At 47.7% G+C, this 21,016-nt stretch overlaps 1 protein-coding gene across 1 annotated transcript; it reads left to right on the forward strand.

Annotated features, from left to right (window-relative positions):
• The first annotated feature begins 1,069 nt into the window (after positions 1–1,069).
• On the forward strand, positions 1,070–20,645 carry ambra1b (autophagy/beclin-1 regulator 1b). The gene is given in 30 exon segments (XM_030731550.1): positions 1,070–1,361; positions 4,429–4,634; positions 5,239–5,297; positions 6,242–6,326; positions 6,329–6,427; positions 7,637–7,809; positions 7,988–8,054; positions 8,994–9,024; positions 9,027–9,220; positions 9,223–9,261; positions 9,263–9,302; positions 9,305–9,355; positions 9,358–9,480; positions 9,483–9,787; positions 9,789–9,851; positions 9,853–10,008; positions 10,010–10,097; positions 10,100–10,550; positions 10,900–10,986; positions 11,696–11,884; positions 13,089–13,169; positions 13,285–13,385; positions 13,682–13,792; positions 14,124–14,312; positions 14,410–14,564; positions 15,176–15,315; positions 15,797–15,901; positions 16,389–16,576; positions 16,681–16,812; positions 17,172–20,645. Coding segments are annotated over 29 exon segments (4,185 nt in total). The 5' UTR covers positions 1,070–1,361; positions 4,429–4,502; the 3' UTR covers positions 17,723–20,645.
• Positions 20,646–21,016: the final 371 nt, after the last annotated feature.

Below are 21,016 nucleotides of genomic sequence, written 5' to 3' on the forward strand. Positions count from 1 at the left end.
ATAGAAGTATGTATTTTTACCAGAAAAGTGGAAAAATAATGGAAGATAACATTTTATGTTGTATCTATCTACTCAGCCTACATGTCCTTTATCAGGGAAACTCATTTGCAGCTACTCTTTTATTCTCAGACGCCTCAGGGTAGCTCTGCATGATTTGCAGCTCAAAATAATCCTAATCGAGCAAATATTATTTCTACAAATTACTGCAGAAATATAAAAAAATCTTTTAGATTTTATTAATGTTCACTTAGAGGAAAAACATAAGAACAGTTAAGAAATTCTTTGGAACTGCTTCATTCATCCTTCAGTTAATATTTTATTTACACTTCTGCTGAAATCTGATTATAATGTTCACTGCTGATGATCTGATTTTATCATAAGGGAAGAACATTTTTAAATAATCCAAACTAAACGTGGTCATGGTCTGTGTGGGGGTATGGAAACTTATTTTCACCACTGAAAAAAACAACAAAAAAGATTTGTTGTAAATCTAAATTTCAGGTTATTATTTCAAGATTTTGACTTAATAACTCATTATTTCAAGTTATTTTTCTCAACTGTGAGTTATTTTCTCACAATTTTGAGTTATGAAGTGTAAATTTTGAGATTAAAACCCTGAAATTTAGACTTATGGGCGGCATTTTTTCATTGGTAGAAAAAAGCTTAATGTGGTAAATCTTTAAAAATAATTATAATGTTTTCTTGCGCCGTTCCTGTGTGTGAGCGCAGGCTGCGGGGGGTTGTCTTGTTTATGTTTGTGATGTTTATTATGTTTAGGGTGTTTGTGATGTTTGTGTCCAAATAAACTCATTTATCTTCTCTTTAATACAGCAGCTGTTTCCAGGCATTCTAATCGATGAACGAGCAGCTTCCTGCTGCTGAATGATAAATGATGGGACTCCTCGCTGGGATCGGCCGCACAGTAATGCATAGAAACGTTTTGATGACCATAAGGAGGGTTTCTTTGCTTCGCTTCGTTGCGGGGCTGCAGCAGAAACCCTCGCGCTGCTGAGCGGACTCCTTAATGATCGAGCGGTCCGTATCTGGGCTCTGTTGGTAAGTCTGTGTATGTGGCTAGCGAGCAGCTAGCAGGTTACGCAGTAGCAGTTTGACGTCGGGCAGGGTCTCAAAATCGGACCGATGCCTTAGAAAAGCCTCTCTGTTCGCCCCCCTCGTGTGATATGATCGCTACCCGTTGAGTCCAGCGGCTGGTGCTCGGTGGAAAAGCCGGGTGAAGCGGATGATCTCGGCGGACTGCCGCTCGCTGCTCACGGGCTCCGCTTTTGGCCGAGCTAGCTAACGCGCTAGCAGAGCTAGCTGTTCTGTAGCTTGGTAGCGCCGCGATGGATCCCTGAAGGAAGGTAGGCCCTGTCCGTCTGTCCGCGCCTTGACCCTCGGTGCTCGGCAGCAGCCTCTCATTTATATCATATTTGCTCTCTGAATGGACGCCAGGCGGGTGAAAGTGTTGCGTGTGTGGCCGCCCGGTTCGGCACGCCGCCGTCCGAAAGCTAGCTCGGAGTTCCGATCAGCCGGTCCGCTCCGGTTCTGCTGGGGTCACCGCGGCTCTGATTCAGGTAGTAAGGAGGAGGACAGCTGCTCTCTGTCCCGCAGGGAGGAGGTTCACAGCCCGCTGTGTTTGAACCTGAAACGGGTTTTATTGTTTTTATTATTTTTACTCAGATTGTGACGGATGGATTGGAGGTGGGGGGTGGTATTACATCAGGGATCTGCTCTGAGCCCTTCCTGTTCAGTGCTGGTGGACAGGCAGGAGTCTCTGTGGACTAAGATGTTTGCAGACGACACTGTGATCTGTAGTGAGAGCAAGGAGCCGGTGGAGGTCTGCTCTGGAGAGAAGAGGAATGAAAGTCAGTAGAAGCAGGATAGAATACGTGTGAATGAAAGGGAGACAGGTGAAAAGGTGAACATGCGTGGAGCAGAAGCAGTGAAGGTGGATGAGTTTAAATACCTGGGGTCAACCATCCAAAGGGAGGTTAATTACAGAGTCCAGGGAGGGTGGAGACGTTGTGTCAGGGGTGATCTGTGATGGTAGTGAGACCTGCTATGAGGGACGGTTTGGAGACGGTGGCTTTAACACAAAGACAGGAGCCTGAGTTGGAGATGGCAGAGCTGAAGATGCTCAGCTCTTCACTGGGAGTGAGCAGGATGGACAGGATTAGAAATTAGTCCATCAGAGGGACAGCTCAGAGTCAGAGAAGCTGAGAGGGTTTGGACATGTGCAGAGGAGGGAGGGTGGAGATACTGGATAAAGGATGCTGCCGGGCAGGAGGTTCATGGGTATAGTGAGGGAGGACATGCAGAGGGTTGGGGTGACAAAGGAAAATCCAGGGACAGGGTGGGATGGAGGTAGGCGATTCCCTGTGGTGCCCCCTAAAAGGAGCAGCTGGACGAAGACAATGACTAAACTAAAAATTTAAAAACTCTTATTCCAAACCAGATGTTTTATCCGTGTGATGGTTTCTACAGACTGACGAACGACTCGTATCAATCTGTTCAAGTTTCTTCTGAAAATAAATGTTCGTGTGTTTCTTAAACCCTGTTCTCTAATTGGCTGCTGCATAAATGAGTTAATTATCACTTCCTGTGTCTAGAAGGTTTGACAAAAAACAATTTAGCTCATCAAGATGAACCTGACCAAACATGAAGCTGATCTGATTAAAATCTCTAGGAGGAGTTTGCTGAGGTGTAATCAGGAACACGGCCAGAATCTTTAGGTCGTGTGTGTGTGTGTGGTGTGTGTGTGTGTGTGTGTGTGTGTGTGTGCGCACATTCTGCAGCTTCATACAGCTGTTTTGGTCAAAGATTGCTCATAATTGTCTCTTCTGACATTAGAGCTTGGCGACCCCTGCAACCTGGTTATGGATGGTACGCTGGTCCAGGCTCAGGTCCCAGTGTTTGAGGTGCGCTGTAATCGCTGCAGTTTACTCCTAAACTATAGGTGTAGCCACTCTTCAGTGGCAGCCTCATCCTGTGGGCTGACTCTTCGTCACTCTGGTTAGAAATGATACAGCTTGTTGTTTTCATCCTGGTATTGAGCAGTGCTCGGTATCTGCAGTGTCTGTGCTGGCCTGCATCCATCCTCGGGGTTGCTGACCCTTTGCTCGTATCTTCCTCCATGTCGCGCTGACCTGTCGTAAACCCACGGTGTAGATTTGGACTGAGTAGAGCGACCCGTTCTCACCAACACCCGATCTGGTTTTGGAGTCAAAGTCAGGGTGAGGTTTGATCCAGATAGTCAAGACTGCATTGCTCTGCAGTCAAAGTGTTGAACATCAAAGACAAAGAGAAGCCAACAAGAACTCTGCTTTCACTTCAGCGTCTTCTCTAACCTGTGGACCGCAGCTGAGAGCAGTCAGATGTGCTGCGTCATGGAGGTGCAGTGCACTGAATGTAGTTTTAAATAGAAACCCAGGCTCAGAGGTCCACTCGGCTCTGAGTGTCCTCAGTAAATGTGTCTGCGGTGGCTGTTCCAGCTCCAGTCGACCAATGAAAAACTCACCTGCACGTGCTCTGAGATAATTCTGCTGAATATTACTTTTACATGAGAGTAAACTGATTTTTTTTTTTTTTTTTTTTTGGACTGAAGCTCGGCCAAAAAAGGCCATTTAATGACATCACCTCCAGTTCAGCCATGATTTGTTGCATTTGTTTGCATAGCTCTTATATTTGATACCCTGAGAGATCATTGAGCTCAATAACAGAAATGGTAAATTATGTTTCTTCTGTGTTTGGTCCGTGTATTGTTGAGTCTGTTGCTCTGTCCTGTTATTTTTCAGTCTTTGAGGGGGGGACCTGTTTGAGTAAATTAAACTATCACTTAAAGCCAAGTTGTTCAAATATTATCATAATTCTGATAAATATGCAGCCAAATTTTTATCATCTGCCAAAAAAAACTGTAAAATAAATGTGATCAAAATCAGATTTCACTGAACTAAATTCAGACTTTCAGCTGTTCAGTAAAATGCTGCCGCTCGTGTCTGTCTGAGGGTGGCTGTGGCTCAGGAGGTAGAGCGGGTCATCTACTAATCAGAAGGTTAGTGGTTTGATCCCTGGCTGCTCCCAGTCTGCATGCAAGTATCCTTGGACAAGATCGTGACCCCGAAGTGTTTATCAGAGTGTGAATGTTGGATAGAAAGTACTTAAACGTACCTGTGGATGATCATGTAGAGTAGAATAGCACTGTATAAGAACCAGTGCGTTTACTCTTCTTACTCAGCACATAATCTATAAATTCTTTATTAATATCCAGCATCAGAAAACTTCCATCTGAGAACAAATGCGACCTTTTAGATGTGAGCATTGCAGCAGGAAGTGAGTCCTGCTGCTGTTTCCTGTTGCACCATTCCCATGTGGCCAGCATCACATTAAGTCTTTCTTTCAGCGCTATTTATTTTAGCTTGTCTTTCTCAGCATAGACTCTGCATGGCGTCGGGTTGGCAGCAGTGGGAGTGAGCAGCCAATCACCCGAGGCCACCGGTAGCAACATGGCGTCCCGTCAGAGGAACTCGGTCCGGATCCTGTCCAGCCGGGAGCGAGGCTCCCAGACCTTCGGCTCGCAGCGGCTCCTGCAGCTTCTGGTGGAGGAGAAAGTCCGCTGGATGAAATGGCAGAGTCAGGCGAGTTTCATGTCTTGGCTTTAAATTTCAGCTTCTTTAAATGATTTTATTTTAATCAGGTGAGTTTTGTCCCCACCCCCATATTAGGAAGTAAAACTTTTCCAAAGAGCACCACCTGCACCCTGACTGCCCATAGCTGTGAAGACTTGCAACATGCTAACTGTGCTGGCAGTTACACTGGAAATTATTTACCTTTATTTTTCAGGCCTTTCTGATGACTCTGCTCTTCTTTGGGTTTGCATGTTTCCTCCTGTTGATACAGTAACATCTATAATATGTTTTTTCCTGCTAGGATGTAATGTGGCTATGGCAACAACAAAATATGAGAACATGTTAACTAGACGCTGTCAGACCAATAAAGCATGTATGAGGCAGAGAGACCGTGCAAAGCCAAAGAAAGTTCTGAGAAGTAAATGAAAACAGGGTCCTGAGCAAAGCCATCCAGGTTAAGCTAGTGCATCACAAGTCTGCCTTCTAGAATAGTTAGCAGATACGGATCGCAGTACCTGTACCAGTGGCAGATGTTGTTGCAGAGATGTTCATGTGTTTGAGTGCATAGTTCTGAACCCTTTCAGCTGACTGCAAATATTCGTGTGTCTGACAGAAAGTGGAGCTGCCGGACAGCCCTCGCTCAACGTTCCTGCTGGCCTTCAGCCCAGACAGGTGAGGGGAAACGACTCTGCACAGACGGCCTGTACAGGAGGAGATGGTAGAATTAAGGTCTTGGCTCTTCTGCTCGAGCTAAGACTGAAGGCAGCCTGATTTAGACTTCTGTGTTGGGTCTTTGGGGGGGCTACGTATGTAACTGTAAACCCCTCTGAACCCTGCGCTGTAACCTGATGTGCGCCTCTCGAGGAAACATAACTGCATGTCAGGTCGACGCAGCCCACAACTGCTGTGATCGGCCTGTTCAGCATGGTCGAGTCCTCTGGTGCGTTTCTGGCTGCTTTCCCCACAGTTTCTTAATTTATCAGAATAACAGTAATCATCTCAGTATAAGGAATAATAATGGCATCAATATAAGGACTCACAAATGTCAGGACTCCTGGAGGGAGTTTGATGAAACTATCAGAATGGATGTGCGGGAAAGAACAAAGAAGTGTAAAAACTAGAGGGACAAATATGTTCACACCCAAATGAAGCTGACCACAAAGAGCGAGGACCCAGGAAGGGAACAGTCCCAGCATTTTATTTATTTCTACCAGCTGGTACCACGTGTAAAACACGACCGCACAGTAATTAACACGCATAATGCTTGTAGGTCACAAACGTAGGCCCCGCAGAGACCTAACGCAGGTCCGTATCAAAGTGAGCGATTTCTGCAGGAAGAACCTGATTTATTCCTCCATTACCCCTCGAATGATCTCAGCAGCCTCCTGGAGGGAGTCTGGATTGATACTGCATCTTTTTTAAACCAATTTTAGCATATTCAAAAATTCTGATATTGATTATATCAGCCATGTTGTTAAAAATATGTAACTGTAATATGGTAGAGTTAAATATGATAGTAAAAAGGGAAGATTGAGTCCTTATTGTTAGCTTCCAGCATCGGGCGGCTGATCTGTCAGCCTTTTAAAATTAATAGTCCTACATTTTCTGTCTCCTAGGACCCTCATGGCTTCAACCCATGTCAACCACAACATTTACATAACAGAGGTGAAGACTGGAAAGTGCCTACATTCTTTTAGTGGGCCACCCGTAGAACCCCCTGGTGTGTGACCTTTCACCCTACAATCCCTGGCCTGGTGGCCTCTGGGTGCCTTGATGGCGAAGTCCGCATCTGGGACTTGCATGTGAGTAGAACCCTCTGAAGTACTCGGGGGCACGACGTCCTCTGAGGACCTCTCTGAGGGGGTAATGGAAAACAAAAATCTTACCACAATAAATGTTTCATCTCAGTTGAAGTCAAATCACTATTTCTGTCAAGCTTAAAGTTCCTTTTCACTCCTGATGGGGACATAAGGTTCATTTAGACTGAAATATTTTTCTGTCTGAAGTTGAACATGATGAATGTGCTGCAGGACATTTATTTTTGTTAATAAACAACATGGGTGTGTGTTATAAACTGAATTTTTGTTTGTTCAGTTACAAATAAATAACATAGATATTAACAAAAAATAATAAAACTATGCTATATAACAGGAAACAACCCCACAAATAAACAGGCAAAAGCATTCTGTTTATATCCTCAGTCCAAATTTAAGAAACCTTCTCATGGAAACAAACATCTGCTCAGCTGTGAGCTGCTGATGCTCCCAGGTAACACATAAATATTTAAAGGTGCGGAGCAGATGTGCACCTGTCCAGCTGTGTCTCTACACTGACAGATGTTCACAGTGACGAGGGTCAGTGACTTTAATCCGACATTTTCCACTTGACGTGTTCGCTCTTTAAACTGCCAAAATCTCTCGACAGTCCTCAGAGTGTCTGTTCAGCGGCGTCGCCATCTTTAGAGCCTCTGCCATGTTCGGTAACGCTGGCGCTCGAGCTTTCGTGGATGTTTCCTGATGTCATTTCCTCATTTACCTCCTAACGTGCTGCTGCGTGGGGCTGCAGCAGCTCCTCCTGCGCTCTGTGCATCAGCCTCACCCTGACTCTGTTCCAATTACGTGATTGGTTCAGCAGTGTCATCACTGTCATTGGCCTTTTGTGACTTTATATCGCATCTCATTTCTATCAAGAAAAGTAATGTTGTGATAATTCTTAGTTTTATCGCCCGGCTGTAGGTAAAACTGTCCTCAGTAATCTGTTGACTCCTTAAATTTGTACTGAGTCATTAAATCTTTGTCTCAACTCTTTCTTTCCCTGATGAGCATCTATGTTGTGGAAAGGGTAGAACCACTTTGTAGGGTAATGGGACAGATGGGTTTGCTTTGAAGTGGCTGGATGGGGTAACAGCTCTCTATATTACTAGAAAAGGTGGTAAGGGTACTGGATCAGGTAGCACAGAACCCATGAGATAGCTTTGTCTGCAGCAACATTAAACAGTGTGCTCTCCGCAGGGTGGTAGTGAGAGCTGGTTTACTGAGAGCAATGTCGCCATCGCCTCCCTGGCCTTCCATCCAACTGCTCAGCTCCTGCTGATCGCCACCAACAACGAGCTCCACTTCTGGGACTGGAGCCGACCGGAGCCCTTCGCTGTGGTCAAAACAGGCAGTGACACAGAGAGAGTCCGGTGGGTTAACGGCAGCCTGGGTGGGGTTAACAGTGCACTGCACAACAGTAATAAAGCTTTAAAATCAGATTTAAACCTGCAAAAAAGAAAACGTATTGGTTTGATTTAAATGATGCTTTTATTAAAATACCAGCAGAACCATGTGCTTGTATGATTTGTTCATGCATCTCTATTTCAGGTTGGTGCGGTTCGACCCTCTCGGTCACAACCTGCTCACAGCAATCGTGAATCCATCTAACCAGCAGGTCAGATCTCATGACGGGTTTCTTTTGTTTCTGCTGTAGATTCATCAGAGTCTGTTGTATTGTTTGCTTTTATGCATTTATTGTGACCAAGTTGTGTACTGACCAGAGGATTTGGGCTCAGTGAGGCTGAAGATTTCACGATTACAGCAGTGGTTCATTGTTACTGGGTTACATCTGTAACTTAAGCTGCACACCGAACTCACTCCGGAGAGAGAGCAGATGAATGCAAAACTGACCAATCAGGAAGTTAGCCGGTCTCGTTAGCAGTGTTATTGGGTCAAAGTGTTGAGAGAACAAAGAGGAATCAGAAGTGCTAGAACATGTAGAACTTCACTCTGTTAAACCACCTTCTCTGAGGTACTGGAAGAGGTAAAACCATCCACCTGGGCACCAGAAGAGCCAGAGCCGGACTCTGGGGTAAAAGAGAGCTGTTCTTAGTCGTACGTTCGCTCCTTAAATTAGTAATCTGTAATTAAAAGCTTGAGAATCTCTTGTCTAAATAGTTTTTCTATCCTTATATGATGGTTGGTTGATTTTAGTTTTAATTTTTTTTCCAAGGTGTGATTGCAGATGTATTTGTTGACGTAGCAACAGTTGTGACTTGAGGATGACCTCATCATATTCATCCAGTCATCCGGCCCTAATTTGCGTAGCATTTTTATACTGCAGGCCTGCATGCTTGTAACGGTGAACTAATGAGCTGAGTCTTGATGGTGCTTGGGCTCTGCTGTGCACAGAACTGAACGTTTCCCTCCGGGAGAGTTCCTGCACATTTGTTCGTACATGTTTCGGTGAAGGAGTGTCTTTGAAAAGTTTATCCTTACTTTGCTTTAGGATAGACAAAATATATAAAGAAGGTGCCATTTTCTAAATAAACCATAACGTAAGTAATCAGATGTTTTTCTGCCCGCCCCTGCTGACCGGCCCTCTTCTCTTTAGAACGAGGAGGACTCAGAGGTTCCCATGGACAGCGTGAGATGCCTCACTTCCGTCAGCGCTCCTTCCTACCTTCCCAGCCAGTTCGTCGCACGCCCATCCTCCACAACTTCCTCCACATCCTGTCATCTCGTTCCCCGGGGGCTCAGGCTGGAGGTGAGCGGCGCGGCCCTCTCGGTGAAACTGGAAGCAATATGGCAGAATCTCCGAGCATGCCTTTGGCCCAGTTACACCCAGCTCTGAGCGCGGGCCTCCCTTGCCTGGCTGCACCCCAGCACCTGGGGATGGTTTGCATGTGTAATCACTGCTCTGTCATCGAGCCCCCTCCCAGGCTGCTGATGGATCCTCTGTGCCTCCGCCTGATCCCGAGTGTCGTCAGACACACTCCAGCCTCCCCCAGCTTCCACCTTCTCTTCGGCTCGTACTGAGCCCCGACAGCCCTCAGAGCGAACCTCCGCCTTTACCTCCGTCTACTACAGCGCCGGCGCTTCTCTAATCCCACCGCCCCGAGTGGCCACGAGCCACACTCCATGTCCAGACCAGGACCTGACTGGACTCGCAACCTGCTGAGTGTGAGGGAGGGTGGGATTAGTCCAGGCATGCTGCCTCCCAGAACCTCCGCCTCTTCCTCCATTAGCCTTCTTTCTGTGCTCCGCCAGCAAGAGGGCTCATCTCACTCCCCCGTTTACACCTCCGCCACCGAAGGACGAGGCTTCCCCCAACAAGGAGAGCCCGGAGCCCGAGACACTGCCAGCACGAGCAGCGGGCATCACCCGTTCTGGGACAGTTCTCGCAGCAAACACGGCCTCCTTCCGTAATGTGCTGCAGTGCAACCTGAGCCGCTACTTCCTGGAGATCGGCCCCCATTGACATGGAACCGGCACTTGGTGGCGCCATGGCAGACGGAGGCCAGGAGCAGAGCCAAGAGCTGCTCAACAACAACATGGATCCAGACAGACCTGGGCCTTCCTCATCTTCCTCAACCACCTCCCCCACCATTATCCACTACCAACCTCCTCTCCCCCCCTCCCCCCAGCTCCCACAGCCTGGAGAACAATGTCCCTCCCCCGGCCTCCCGAGGACATCTGAACCGCTGCCGGGCCTGCCACACCTGCTCACCTTCAACCACGACTCTCAGCGCTGGGAGCGCAAGGCCTCATCCGCTTCCACCTCCGCCTCTGCCTCTGCTCTGGAGCCCTCCTCCTCCTCTGCTTCTTTCCCTTCTTCTACTCCTTCTCCTTCTTCGTCTTCTCACTGGCAGCCCGATGATGCCAGGAGGACGCAAGAAGTGCAGACACGGGAGAGGAGGGCTCCTCAGGAGTCCAGCGAGCAGCCGCCTCCCCCAGCAGCAACAGGAGGAGGAGGAGGAACAGTGGCCTTCCCATCTGCCCCGTCCTCCAGCCAGCCTGGAGAGCAGACGGTTGGCCTGGTGTACAATCAGGACACAGCGCAGTGGGAGAGGGTGTACCGCCAGGCCGCTTCGGGCCGATCGGCAGAGCCACCGGAGGCCTTAAGCCAAGAAATGCCTGTTGACCCCCCAGACGAGGACTCCCTGAGGAGGTATGGTCACTTTGTTTCTGAGTCTTAGCTTTTTGAAATCAGATGTGAGGAGGCAGCGAGGCCACTTGTCAGTCACAATTTTAAATCCTTCCCTGCTTGCTCTGTTGTCCTCTAATGGGACCATAATTTCCTAAATGAAACTCCTGGTGGGAAAGAGTCACCCCCTGCTGGAGATTAGAAGCAATGCAGGTTTAAGGTGCCGCTGCGGTGGTGGCTTTGGGTTAATTTGGGGAACATTTCTGTGTGTGTCTGTTCAGCATTAATGGCCGACACGCTGTGTAGTACGCACCGTAAGCTGAATATTAAACCAGTGTCGTTTCTAACACTGCGGTCTGTTTCTGTCACTCAGGCGACTGCTGGAATCGTCTCTTCTGTCACTGTCTCGCTACGACATGTCCGGCTCGAGAGACCATCCCATTTACCCCGCCCCAGCCAGGTACAAAAACACCCCGCATTTACCCCGAGTTTAGCTTCAGCGTGCTCCTCCATATTTGTGTTCTTGGACTCTATCAGAGCAGCTTTGCGTGACTCACGGTTCAAAATAGTCCTTCGTTATCACACGCTGGGCCTTGGTGCAGCTAATCCTCTGTCTGATACAAGCTGCTCCTTAAAGACAACTTCCTTCTGATTGGCTGCCCCTGGCAAACAGCAGGTGGGTGGGGTTTGCATTGCCTGAGATGATCACCTTAAGGGTATCTGCTCTCTGTGACATCGTATGGATCCATGAGTAGAAAAACAGCTGGCAGCCTGAGCGTTTAGCTTACAGGGTTTACTTGCACACATACTGACCTCATTATTATGAACTTTGGTCATGTTTCATAAGAACATCCACCAGTGGAATAAGCAGAATGGCACCATGTTAAAGACGTTGCAGGCAGTCCTTCCTCTGAGTTTTCCTCTGAATACGAGCTGCTGCTCACTCTCATATCTGGGGTAAAAGGGGGACCTCCTGAGCCAGAGCACAAAGCTGAGTTTGTAGGCAGGTTCGTCTCTTTCTGACCCTTGAGATGAGAGATTGAGATGTTTCTCTAACAGCCACATGAGACCTCCGGCCCGAAATCTGACCATTAAATTACACTGCAAACACTTGCATTACTGTTTCCTTTGGATTAGCTTAAAAAGAGTCATTCCCCTCTGCTGTGCAGGCTTTCTCCAGCAGCTTACTACGCTCAGAGAATGATCCAGTATCTGTCGAGACGCGACAGCATTCGCCAGCGTTCGCTTCGGTACCAGCAGAACCGGCTGCGGGCCATGTCATCATCTTCGTCGGACAGCCCGGCCAGCAACCCGTCCGGCTCCATGGACAGCAGCGACGTGGACTTTGAGGATCTTGAGTAAGTTTCACTCTTCATGGGTTAAACTTAACGAAGGGAGCATGTGAGCGGCGCTTGAGCCCCTCCTGGGAGTGACCCCACTAGGAAACAGGTTCAGTTAACTAGTCCGGTTAGCTCGTTTCAAGTAAAACTAATCAGCAGAAGTAACTTCTGTACAAACTGTAGATGATCTAAGATTAGGAAATGATAACGGGACAACAAAAGCTGCTGCATGTCAGGAATTTGAAACCTCTTTAAATCAGCAGACTCCTGAGACAAAATATTCATTTTCCCTAAAATAAGTTTGAGCTGCTCCAGAAAATCCAGTCCTTTGTGTTATTTTGGCTCTAAACTATCATATTAAAGTGCAGCAGGGCAGCACAGCCCTGGAGTCGGGATCTGCGGTTCATCGTGTTTTAATTTCAGTCCGCTTGTTTCCTGCTGACACGTCGACCGTGTTTCCGTCCGAGCTCAGTCTTTAAAATCTCTCGGCGTAACCGCGGCCCACGGGCTCACCGTGACCCGGACACCAAAGATCTGAAGGCTTCAGAGAAGCATCCCCTCAGTGTGGACGTGAAGCTGGGGATCAGGACTTTTTCACAGCGAGTAATCCGAACCAAGCAGCTACACATCCGTGACTAACCTGGTGCTGTGGGTGGATCACCTCAGACCGGCTGAAGGTTGTTCCGTGTTTATACGTCAGTCCAGTTTCTGTCTTTGTTCTGGCAGAGCTGCCGGTTTGGTTTTTTTAAAGAAATCCTTTTTGTGGAACTTTATTGTAACAGCTGTGAGAACAGCCCAGGAAATGTTTAATGTTGTTAGACTGAACACATGGATTCTGGTAAAGAAATGTAGTCACACATGCAGGTGGATTATTATAGTTATAATACACTGAGAACAAGCTGATGTTTATAATGTTACAATAGGTTACGTTACCTTATCAAACTAAAATTTGGGAATAATATCTTCAAACCTAAAGAGTTTCTCATTTTTAGAGAGTAAATGTCTTTCAGTCTGAGTTATTGGCCACAGCTCTGTGTGGTCAGTTTAAATGATTTTTATTCATTTCTACTAAAAACAAAAATGCCAAACCCAAGCAGGCAGGAAGCTGGTGCTCATTTATTTTCAGGAGACGTTTCCTGAGTGTTGATATCCCAAACACTGTGTGCTGCTTTGGGATTTGTTGGAGTTTAGGTCTTCTGACCCTTTTTTGTTCCTTCTGCAGCGATAACGGCGACAGAACGCGACACCGGACGCCTCGAAACGCCAGGATGTCTGCGCCCTCGCTGGGCCGCTTCGTCCCTCGGTGAGTCTGCTCTGAACTTTATCTGCCAGCGATCCGGTCAAACTCTGTGGACGCAGGTTCGTTTTTATATTCAGAGTTCAGATCTCATTTATGTTTGTTGTCCTGTGTCCTGCAGGCGGTTCCTCCTGCCCGAGTACCTGCCCTACGCCGGGATCTTCCATGAACGAGGGCAGCCCGGCCTCGCCACACACTCCTCTGTCAACAGAGTGCTCGCAGGTAAAAACACACACCTGAGTGTATTGGTGTCATATCAATATCTTCATGCACATTTTAACAACAATAATAGGGAGACTCTTCTGATCCAAACTGTAGAAGTGCAGGAAAATAATTCAAAGCATGAAACAAACCAAACGCATCATTACGGCGATTTTAGGGAATCAGCAGCAGCTTAAAGAACGTTTTTCCTTCGGTTAAAACTGCTGTGTGTGTGTGTGTGTGTGTGTGTTAGTGTGTGTGTGTGTGTGAGAGAGAGAGAGAGCACGCCCACTCACCCTGTTTTCTGTTGTCCGCAGGGGCTTCGATCGGAGACGGTCAGTCTGCAGTCGCCAGCAACATCGCCAACACCACGTACCGCCTGCAGTGGTGGGACTTCACTAAATTTGATCTTCCTGAGATCAGCAACGGTACTTCAGCTTCTCCCAGTCTGTCCACACTCTGTTTGGAGGGGTTAAGGGTCACCAACTGCTTGGTCTGTGTTGGGTTAGAGATTTCTGAACTCTGAGAGTCTTTAGGCTCCTCAGAGGCTTAAAAAAAAGTGCAGAGCCAAGTCGGCTCCAGACTGAGTCTGATTCACGATGTTTGCCGCCTGTCGACCCTCCACTTTACTTCCTGTCGTCTCTCTGCCGTCCACTCAGTGTTAAAACTGAAGCGCCTCACAGAGGTCACGAGAGTATGATGAAGAATGGAGGAGGTGCTGATGAGATCTCTCTCTGTGGTTTTTATTCTCTCTTTCAGCCTCAGTCAACGTTCTGGTGCCAAACTGTAAAATCTACAACGACGCCAGCTGCGACATCTCCGCGGACGGTCAGCTGCTGGCCGTTTTCATTCCCAGCAGCCAGCGGGGTTTTCCAGACGAGGGCATCCTGGCCATCTACTCGCTGGCCCCCCACAACCTGGGAGAGATGCTCTACACCAAAAGATTCGGTACGATGCCGTCCTCACAGCGATCTTTACCTTCTCTCTTGGACAGTTTTTTTTTTTTTTCTTCTCTTCATGATGATGGTGATGTTTGCTCCCTCAGGTCCAAACGCTATCTCCGTCAGCTTGTCTCCAATGGGGTGCTATGTGATGGTGGGCCTGGCCTCCCGCAGGATCCTGCTGCATCCCACCACCGACCACATGGTGGCGCAAGTCTTCCGCCTGCAGCAGCCGCATGGAGGGGAGACGTCCATCAGGGTGAGAGTGACAAACGCCGGCAGAGCAGAGCTGACGGCACGACTGACGATCTAGTTTTATTTGAAATCCAGACAGCAGAGATCAGCTTTGCTTTTAAATTAAGAAAAGCTAAAAATAAAAAAACGCTCTCACAAATCAGTGGCCGATATGAAAAGTACAAAAATATGACAAAGAAAATAAGTTGTGAAGTGTTTGAACAGATTTCATTCTCCTGATGTGAGAGCTGAAGTTTGAGAGTTTGTGAAAGTAAAGAGCTGATTTTTAATGCCGATAACGTTTATTGGTGCATTCATGTCATGTCAGAATAATCGGGAAAAACAAGTTTCACGGTGCCGGTGACTCTGAAGACATCGGGATGCAGATTTATCCTCCACACAAATGAGACGAAAGATCTTAAAGGCAGTTTCATTCTTTCCTCTTTGTTCACACTCAAACTGCTCACACACTGTGCCGTCCACATCACACAAAACAAAACGAACAAAGAAGTGAGAAACGTGCTGTGAATTAACACCCAAAATACGTGTAAATACTCCCGTTTGGGTCAAGTAGGATTTTCTGGAGTTTTTAAAAACAGTCCAGCTGTGAACTGTGAACTGCTGCGTGTCTTTCAGATGGTGTTTAACGTGGTGTACCCCATGGCTCCAGACCAGAGGCGCCACGTCAGCATCAACTCTGCTCGCTGGCTGCCGGATCCGGGGATGGGTCTGGCCTACGGAACCAACAAAGGAGACCTGGTCATCTGCCGGCCTGTGTGAGTCTGCAGACACTCGCTCACGTTTCACCGTACAAATACGGATTTCTGTTTAAAATCAGACTTCTGAAACGCTTTCCAACCTTATCCCACGACTTTGATCAGGAATGGATGATCGGCATACAGGTGGGCCTGAAATGTGCTTTGTGTTTAGAGACATGAGAAAAAGAAGATGCTTCATAAGGCTGCAGGCATACGCTGACCTCTGAACTCTCATGCTGCACCTCAGCTCGATTAAGTATTAAAATAACTCTCTACACCTTCTGCTGTCGTCCATCTCTGTGGGTTTTCCTTCTGAGAGCTTCCTTCCTGTCCCTGCCTCCGATATGATTATCCTAATGTTCAAACTGAACAGGAAGCCCATTAACTGGAGAAGCCCAATTAGCGTGTTTAATGAGGTCATGTCTGAAGAAATCCCTCCTCTGCTTTTGAGGCTTCCTGAATGGAAGTGAATTACCCGGCCGTGTTTCTGTGCCTTTAGGTTCTATCGAAGCGACGGCGAGAGCCCCAGCGAGGCGAGCAGCGAGCCGCTATTCTCCGTCAACAACAGTGGAACGAGCCGGACCCGAGGTTCTGACAGACCGGGGTGAGAACCAGAGAACCTCCAGCCTTTTAAAGTTCTCAGTTCCAGAAGGTTGATTTTTTTTCCAGTAAGGAGTTCCTTCCTTTCTGGAAAACACTTTTAATCTCTTGATAAAATCGAAAATCAGCTTCATTTGGTTCTTCGTCAGTGTAACAGAAGACAGGTGGTCAGTTTATTTAAAGCTGTGGAAATTTGTATGAAAACGGCTTAAAACCTTCAGCAGAATCAAAGAATCGACGCCTACAGTGTCCAGAGCGTCTGTTAGACCTCAGAACTTATTATTTATTACTAGTTTGTACCACAGGAGCGTACAGTAAGCCTTTATTTAACCAGGTGAGAACTCACTACAATGGCAGCCTGGAGGGCAGCACACACACCTCTTCATAAAATGCTGCCACCTGGTGGTGAAAGTTTATTAAATTCTGCAGAGGATAAAAACATGTTTGGATCTTTTCTCTGAGTTTCTGATCCACCTGAAATTCATTTTTAGGCCAAATCGCTCTGGCTGGAGACTGGACAGAGACATGGGACTGATGAACGCCATTGGTTTGCAGCCCCGACATCCCGCCCCTTCAGTGACATCACAAGGAACCCAGACGCCAATCATCCAACTGCAAAACGCCGAGACTCAAACGGAGCGGGAGCTGTCAGAGCCCAGCACCTCACAGCCTCCTCAAAGTACTGATACTTACACACACACACACACACACACACACACACACATTGGACAGAGCTGTGTGGGTCATGTCCTGTAACCTGATCAGGTGTGTGTTTCTTCTTAGATGTCCCTCCTGAAACTCCATCCACAAGCGGAGCAGCTCAGGGACAGGTGGAGGCGTCTCAGACCGGCAGAGCTCAGGAGGAAGTCCAGGGTGAAGCTTCAGCAGAGGCCAACACCTCCACCGCTGCTGCAGGTACGCCTCCACCCACTAACACGCTGTAACTTGAGAGGAAGAGTGCACGAGAGACAGACAACTATTCACACTCACATTCACAACTATGGGCAGTTTAGAGTGAATTAAACCCATGCAGAGAACATGCAAACTCCACACAGAGCGGCCCGGGCTGAGGTGGAATTGAACCCAGACCATCTAGATGTTATTGTAACCACCACGCCCCCGTGCTGGGTTGGCTGCTCCCCGAGTGTTTCCCTACAGACTTTCAGGAGAAACCGACTCTGATCCAGATGATGATGTTGATGATGTTAAAGGTTTTTCTTTTTTTTAAGTGTGTTTAAATGTTCACTGTCTCTTTGTTGCTCTCATTGGATCAGGAGAGTCTTCGGAGTTCGGCTCCGGCGAAGATGCTCTGGCAAGAATCCGCCGACTGATCGCTGAAGGCGGGATGACGGCGGTGGTCCAGCGGGAGCAGAGCACCACCATGGCCTCGATGGGCGGCTTCGGGAACAACATCATCGTCAGCCACCGCATCCACCGCGGCTCGCAGACGGGGACGGGCGCCTCCAGGCCCGCCGCCGAGCCCGTCACCACAGCCCCTTCCACCTCCGGCCCGCTCCTCATCACCTCACAACCCCAGACCTACCCACACTCAGCGCCACAGGCCGCAAACCCATCAGAACAGCTCGCTCCCATGTGGGGGCCCTCGGTGCTGCCGGGCCCCCCGCCCTCTGCCCTCTCTCTGGCCGTGGACATGGATGACGTGTTTGACGGTGGACGGATGACGGATGACGACTCCCTGCCGGGTCCCTCTTCCTCCCTGCTGTTGTCTTCCCCTTCCTCTTCTTCCTCCTCCTCTTCTCACAGCCCCCTCCCTGGGGGTGGAGGTGGTCCCAACAGTTACCCCGGCGACCCATACAGCAGGTAGTCCTGCTATTAGTCGAAGGTAAATGGCGCTCCTCAAAGCCTTATCTCACACAAAATGGGTGCTGCTTCGACCCCCACACAGGGTCTCCCGTCTGGAAATGAAGGGACACAAGGACCCCTCCTCACCCCTCCCAGCTCCCCCTTCCTCTCCCTCACTGTCGAGTGGCGTTGGCGTGCACTTCCTCTGCACTTATGAACCCGGACTGAAGCTGGACCGCAATCATTCCTCACAGAAAGGGCTCCTACTTGAACGGAGGCCAGTTGGCACTGAGCTCCTCTCTGCCCGATTCTCTCCATGCACGATGGAGGACGAGGTTCCTGTGAAGCGCCACGCCTGAGGAGGAGGAGGGTTGGGGTCAGCGTGGGGGTGTGGCTTCTCTTTCACATTTACTCCAACGTGCTGCATTCAGTGCCATGTGATGTTAACTTAGATGTGAAATAGTGCGTGATTGAAGTGTTTCACAGTGAATTCAGCACTACGTTTTTGTACCGTGTGTAATTACGAATCGTGTCGGCGGCTGCGTGCGCCTGAGGCGGGACTCTGCATCATGGCATCGTGGCGAATAATCACCAATGACTGAATGGACACCTGATACAGAACAAACTGAAGCTACTGCATGTCTTTAAATAATGCTGCAGTTCATCAAACAAATGTTTTTTGTTTTTGTTTTTTAAGGCTGAAGAGGAGAAGAATCATTTCCTGTTTGGGGTGAAAAGGGGGTGGGGACTCATCATGACCTGCTCTGACCCTTTCCCACCTTCCCAACCTCTCTAAAACCCCCACCCAGTTGCACTACAGTGTGTTTGGTGCTAACAGAGGCCTGAACGTGTGTGTGTGTGTGAGAAAAAACACTTTTTTTTTCTTCTTTTTAAGTGAGCAGCTTTGTTTCCTGTCCGCCTTCATCACGGTTGTAGATTTTGATCTCAGCTGGCGCTGACATTTATTTTCCTTCTCTCGGTCGGGGTGAAGGTGTTCAGAATGTGAGGTCAGGTGATCACAGGTAGAAGTATGAATGCACTGATCTGACACTGAACTCAGATATCAGTCTGATCCTGACTCAAGCAGAAGTTGTACTGCTACGCAGTGGAGAGGTTTTTCTCTTCAGGCTGATCCGATCACTGAGAGCTGATTGGGAGGACGGTGGGCTTCATCAGTGTGTTGGGTTACAGTGTGGAGTTTCAGAAGGGTTTATGGTTACTGTGCACTAACGGCATAGATTTAATGCACAACTATAAATCAACAGGATGAAATGATTCAGAATTATCAGGCAGGTTTCACTTCATGTGAACAGCAGTACTTACCGACACTTTAATGTAGGAATGACACCAAACCTTACAGAAAAGCTGCAGCGTGCAGGTTTGATCATGGAGCAGCAATTAGTCTGATTATTTTATGACTCAAGACAAAAATCATGCAGTCTGAACCTGACATTAAAAAAAAGCTCTGAGTCTGGATGCTGAAATCACGTTCTGACTCCGAATGTGTGACTTTCACTCCGGTTCATCCGATTAAAAACCCTCCAACACACACTTAGAGATCCTGCTGTTCGTACTGACCACATGATGAGTGGACCAGTTGAAGGGATTTTTTTTTTTTTTAAGACAGAAACCTGCAGAGAATCTGGTAACGCTCCTTTAAAACTTCTTTTAAACGACCAAAATAAATATGGAGGTTTTCATTTTCTTCATTAATGAGCTGAAGAGTAAAAATATGCTAATGTGCGTTCAGTGGAGATGCAGTCGTGTGTGTGTGTGTGTGTGTGTGTGTGTGTGTGTGTGTGTGGGGCCTCAGTCTGATCGTTTTTTCCACTACAGGAACTTAAACCAGAGCATCTCACATCTTCAACTCTTAGCACCCGTGTCATCCTAGTCCAGCACAAACCAACATTTAAGGTGGTGCTCAGTAACATCCAAATAAAATCCGAGAATTTTACTCACCCAGCCTGGTGCTCCGCCTTCTTGGATGGTGTGTTAGTTCAATGAAGCGCACAGCAGCCATATTATAATTGCATTAAAAATACTCCAACAGCACAAACACAGTCCAGAGGTCCAGATCAGGGACTCCAGTTAGCTGAGGTGAAGCCTAGCAGACAGCTAGCAGCTACAGCCACCTGTGTCACCGTCTGACAGTCAAAGAGGCCACGCCCCCAGTAATGCAAACTTTAATCCTTAATAAAATCTGATCAGCTGAGTTATGAAAACATTCTTCATCTGTGCAGTTGTTACGAAGGGGGAAATTAGCTATAGAGACCACTGGTGGGCATTTGAGGAACTGCAGGTTTGGTGCTTCCTAATTTGGCTGCCCTATAAGCTGCTGCTTGGAGACCAGAAGCAGAGCGTGTTGTTCATAGTTAAATCTGTAGAGGTCCAAGAATCAAACCTTGAGGAACACCACAAGCACTTACAGACACTTTAAATGTAGAAATGAGGACCTGTGAGCTTTAAGATTTGGGTTGTTGAGCTCCTGTGGTGGAAAATGTCTATGATTGGTGTCTCCAAACTAACCCCCACCCCTACCTTTCCTCTCCCTTCAAACTCCTGCAGAAGGAAACTTGAATTTTTGTGATCAAGCGCAACTTTTCCTTTTTACAGCCTCCAGCTGTCTTTGAGTTCTTGGAGGGTTTTTTGTTTTGTTTTTTGGTTATTCCACATGTGCTTAGAAGTTCATGTACTGATAGCATTTAGGTTGTATGTGTGGGTGGGGTGGGGAGAGGGAAATGGACCTCTGAAAATGAAGACAATGAGTAGGGGAAGCCCTGATTGGAGCTCTGGGATTCATGACACTTTTCATTGAAGCTTTTATTTTCTGCAGGTGAGACTCTGAATGCTCCTCCTGGCTTTTTACTTGATCAATGAACATTTTAAAGCAGTTTGTCGGGTGAAAACGTGTGTGTGTGTGTTCGGTTTGTGTGTGTGTTCAGGTATTCAGGGTGGGGAGGGCGGGTGGATGTGAATAAGCAGCAGCAGTGTGTTCGACTGGTGAATAAGAACGGTACCTGTGTCAGACTGTGGAGTTTGTACAGCTCTAACGCGACTCTTTGCTTTGACTTTTAGACGTGATGTAATTAAAGAGCTTTGAGAATTTCTGTGGTCCTCCTCTCTTTCAGTCTGTGTCCAGTCACCCACTGTATCAGGCACAACAGTGATGCAGGTGAAGAACAGTCAACCCATCTGTCTGCCTGTCAGTGTGGTTACACAAAACTGTAGCTTCGCCTGATCACTGCACTCTCCAGCTAAATGTTAACATGTGGTGGTATTTTGGACCTAAAAATGGAGATCAGTAGTTCTCCACAAG

The sequence above is a fragment of the Archocentrus centrarchus genome, chromosome 6, assembly GCF_007364275.1.
Source record: "Archocentrus centrarchus isolate MPI-CPG fArcCen1 chromosome 6, fArcCen1, whole genome shotgun sequence".
Lineage (NCBI taxonomy): Eukaryota > Metazoa > Chordata > Actinopteri > Cichliformes > Cichlidae > Archocentrus > Archocentrus centrarchus.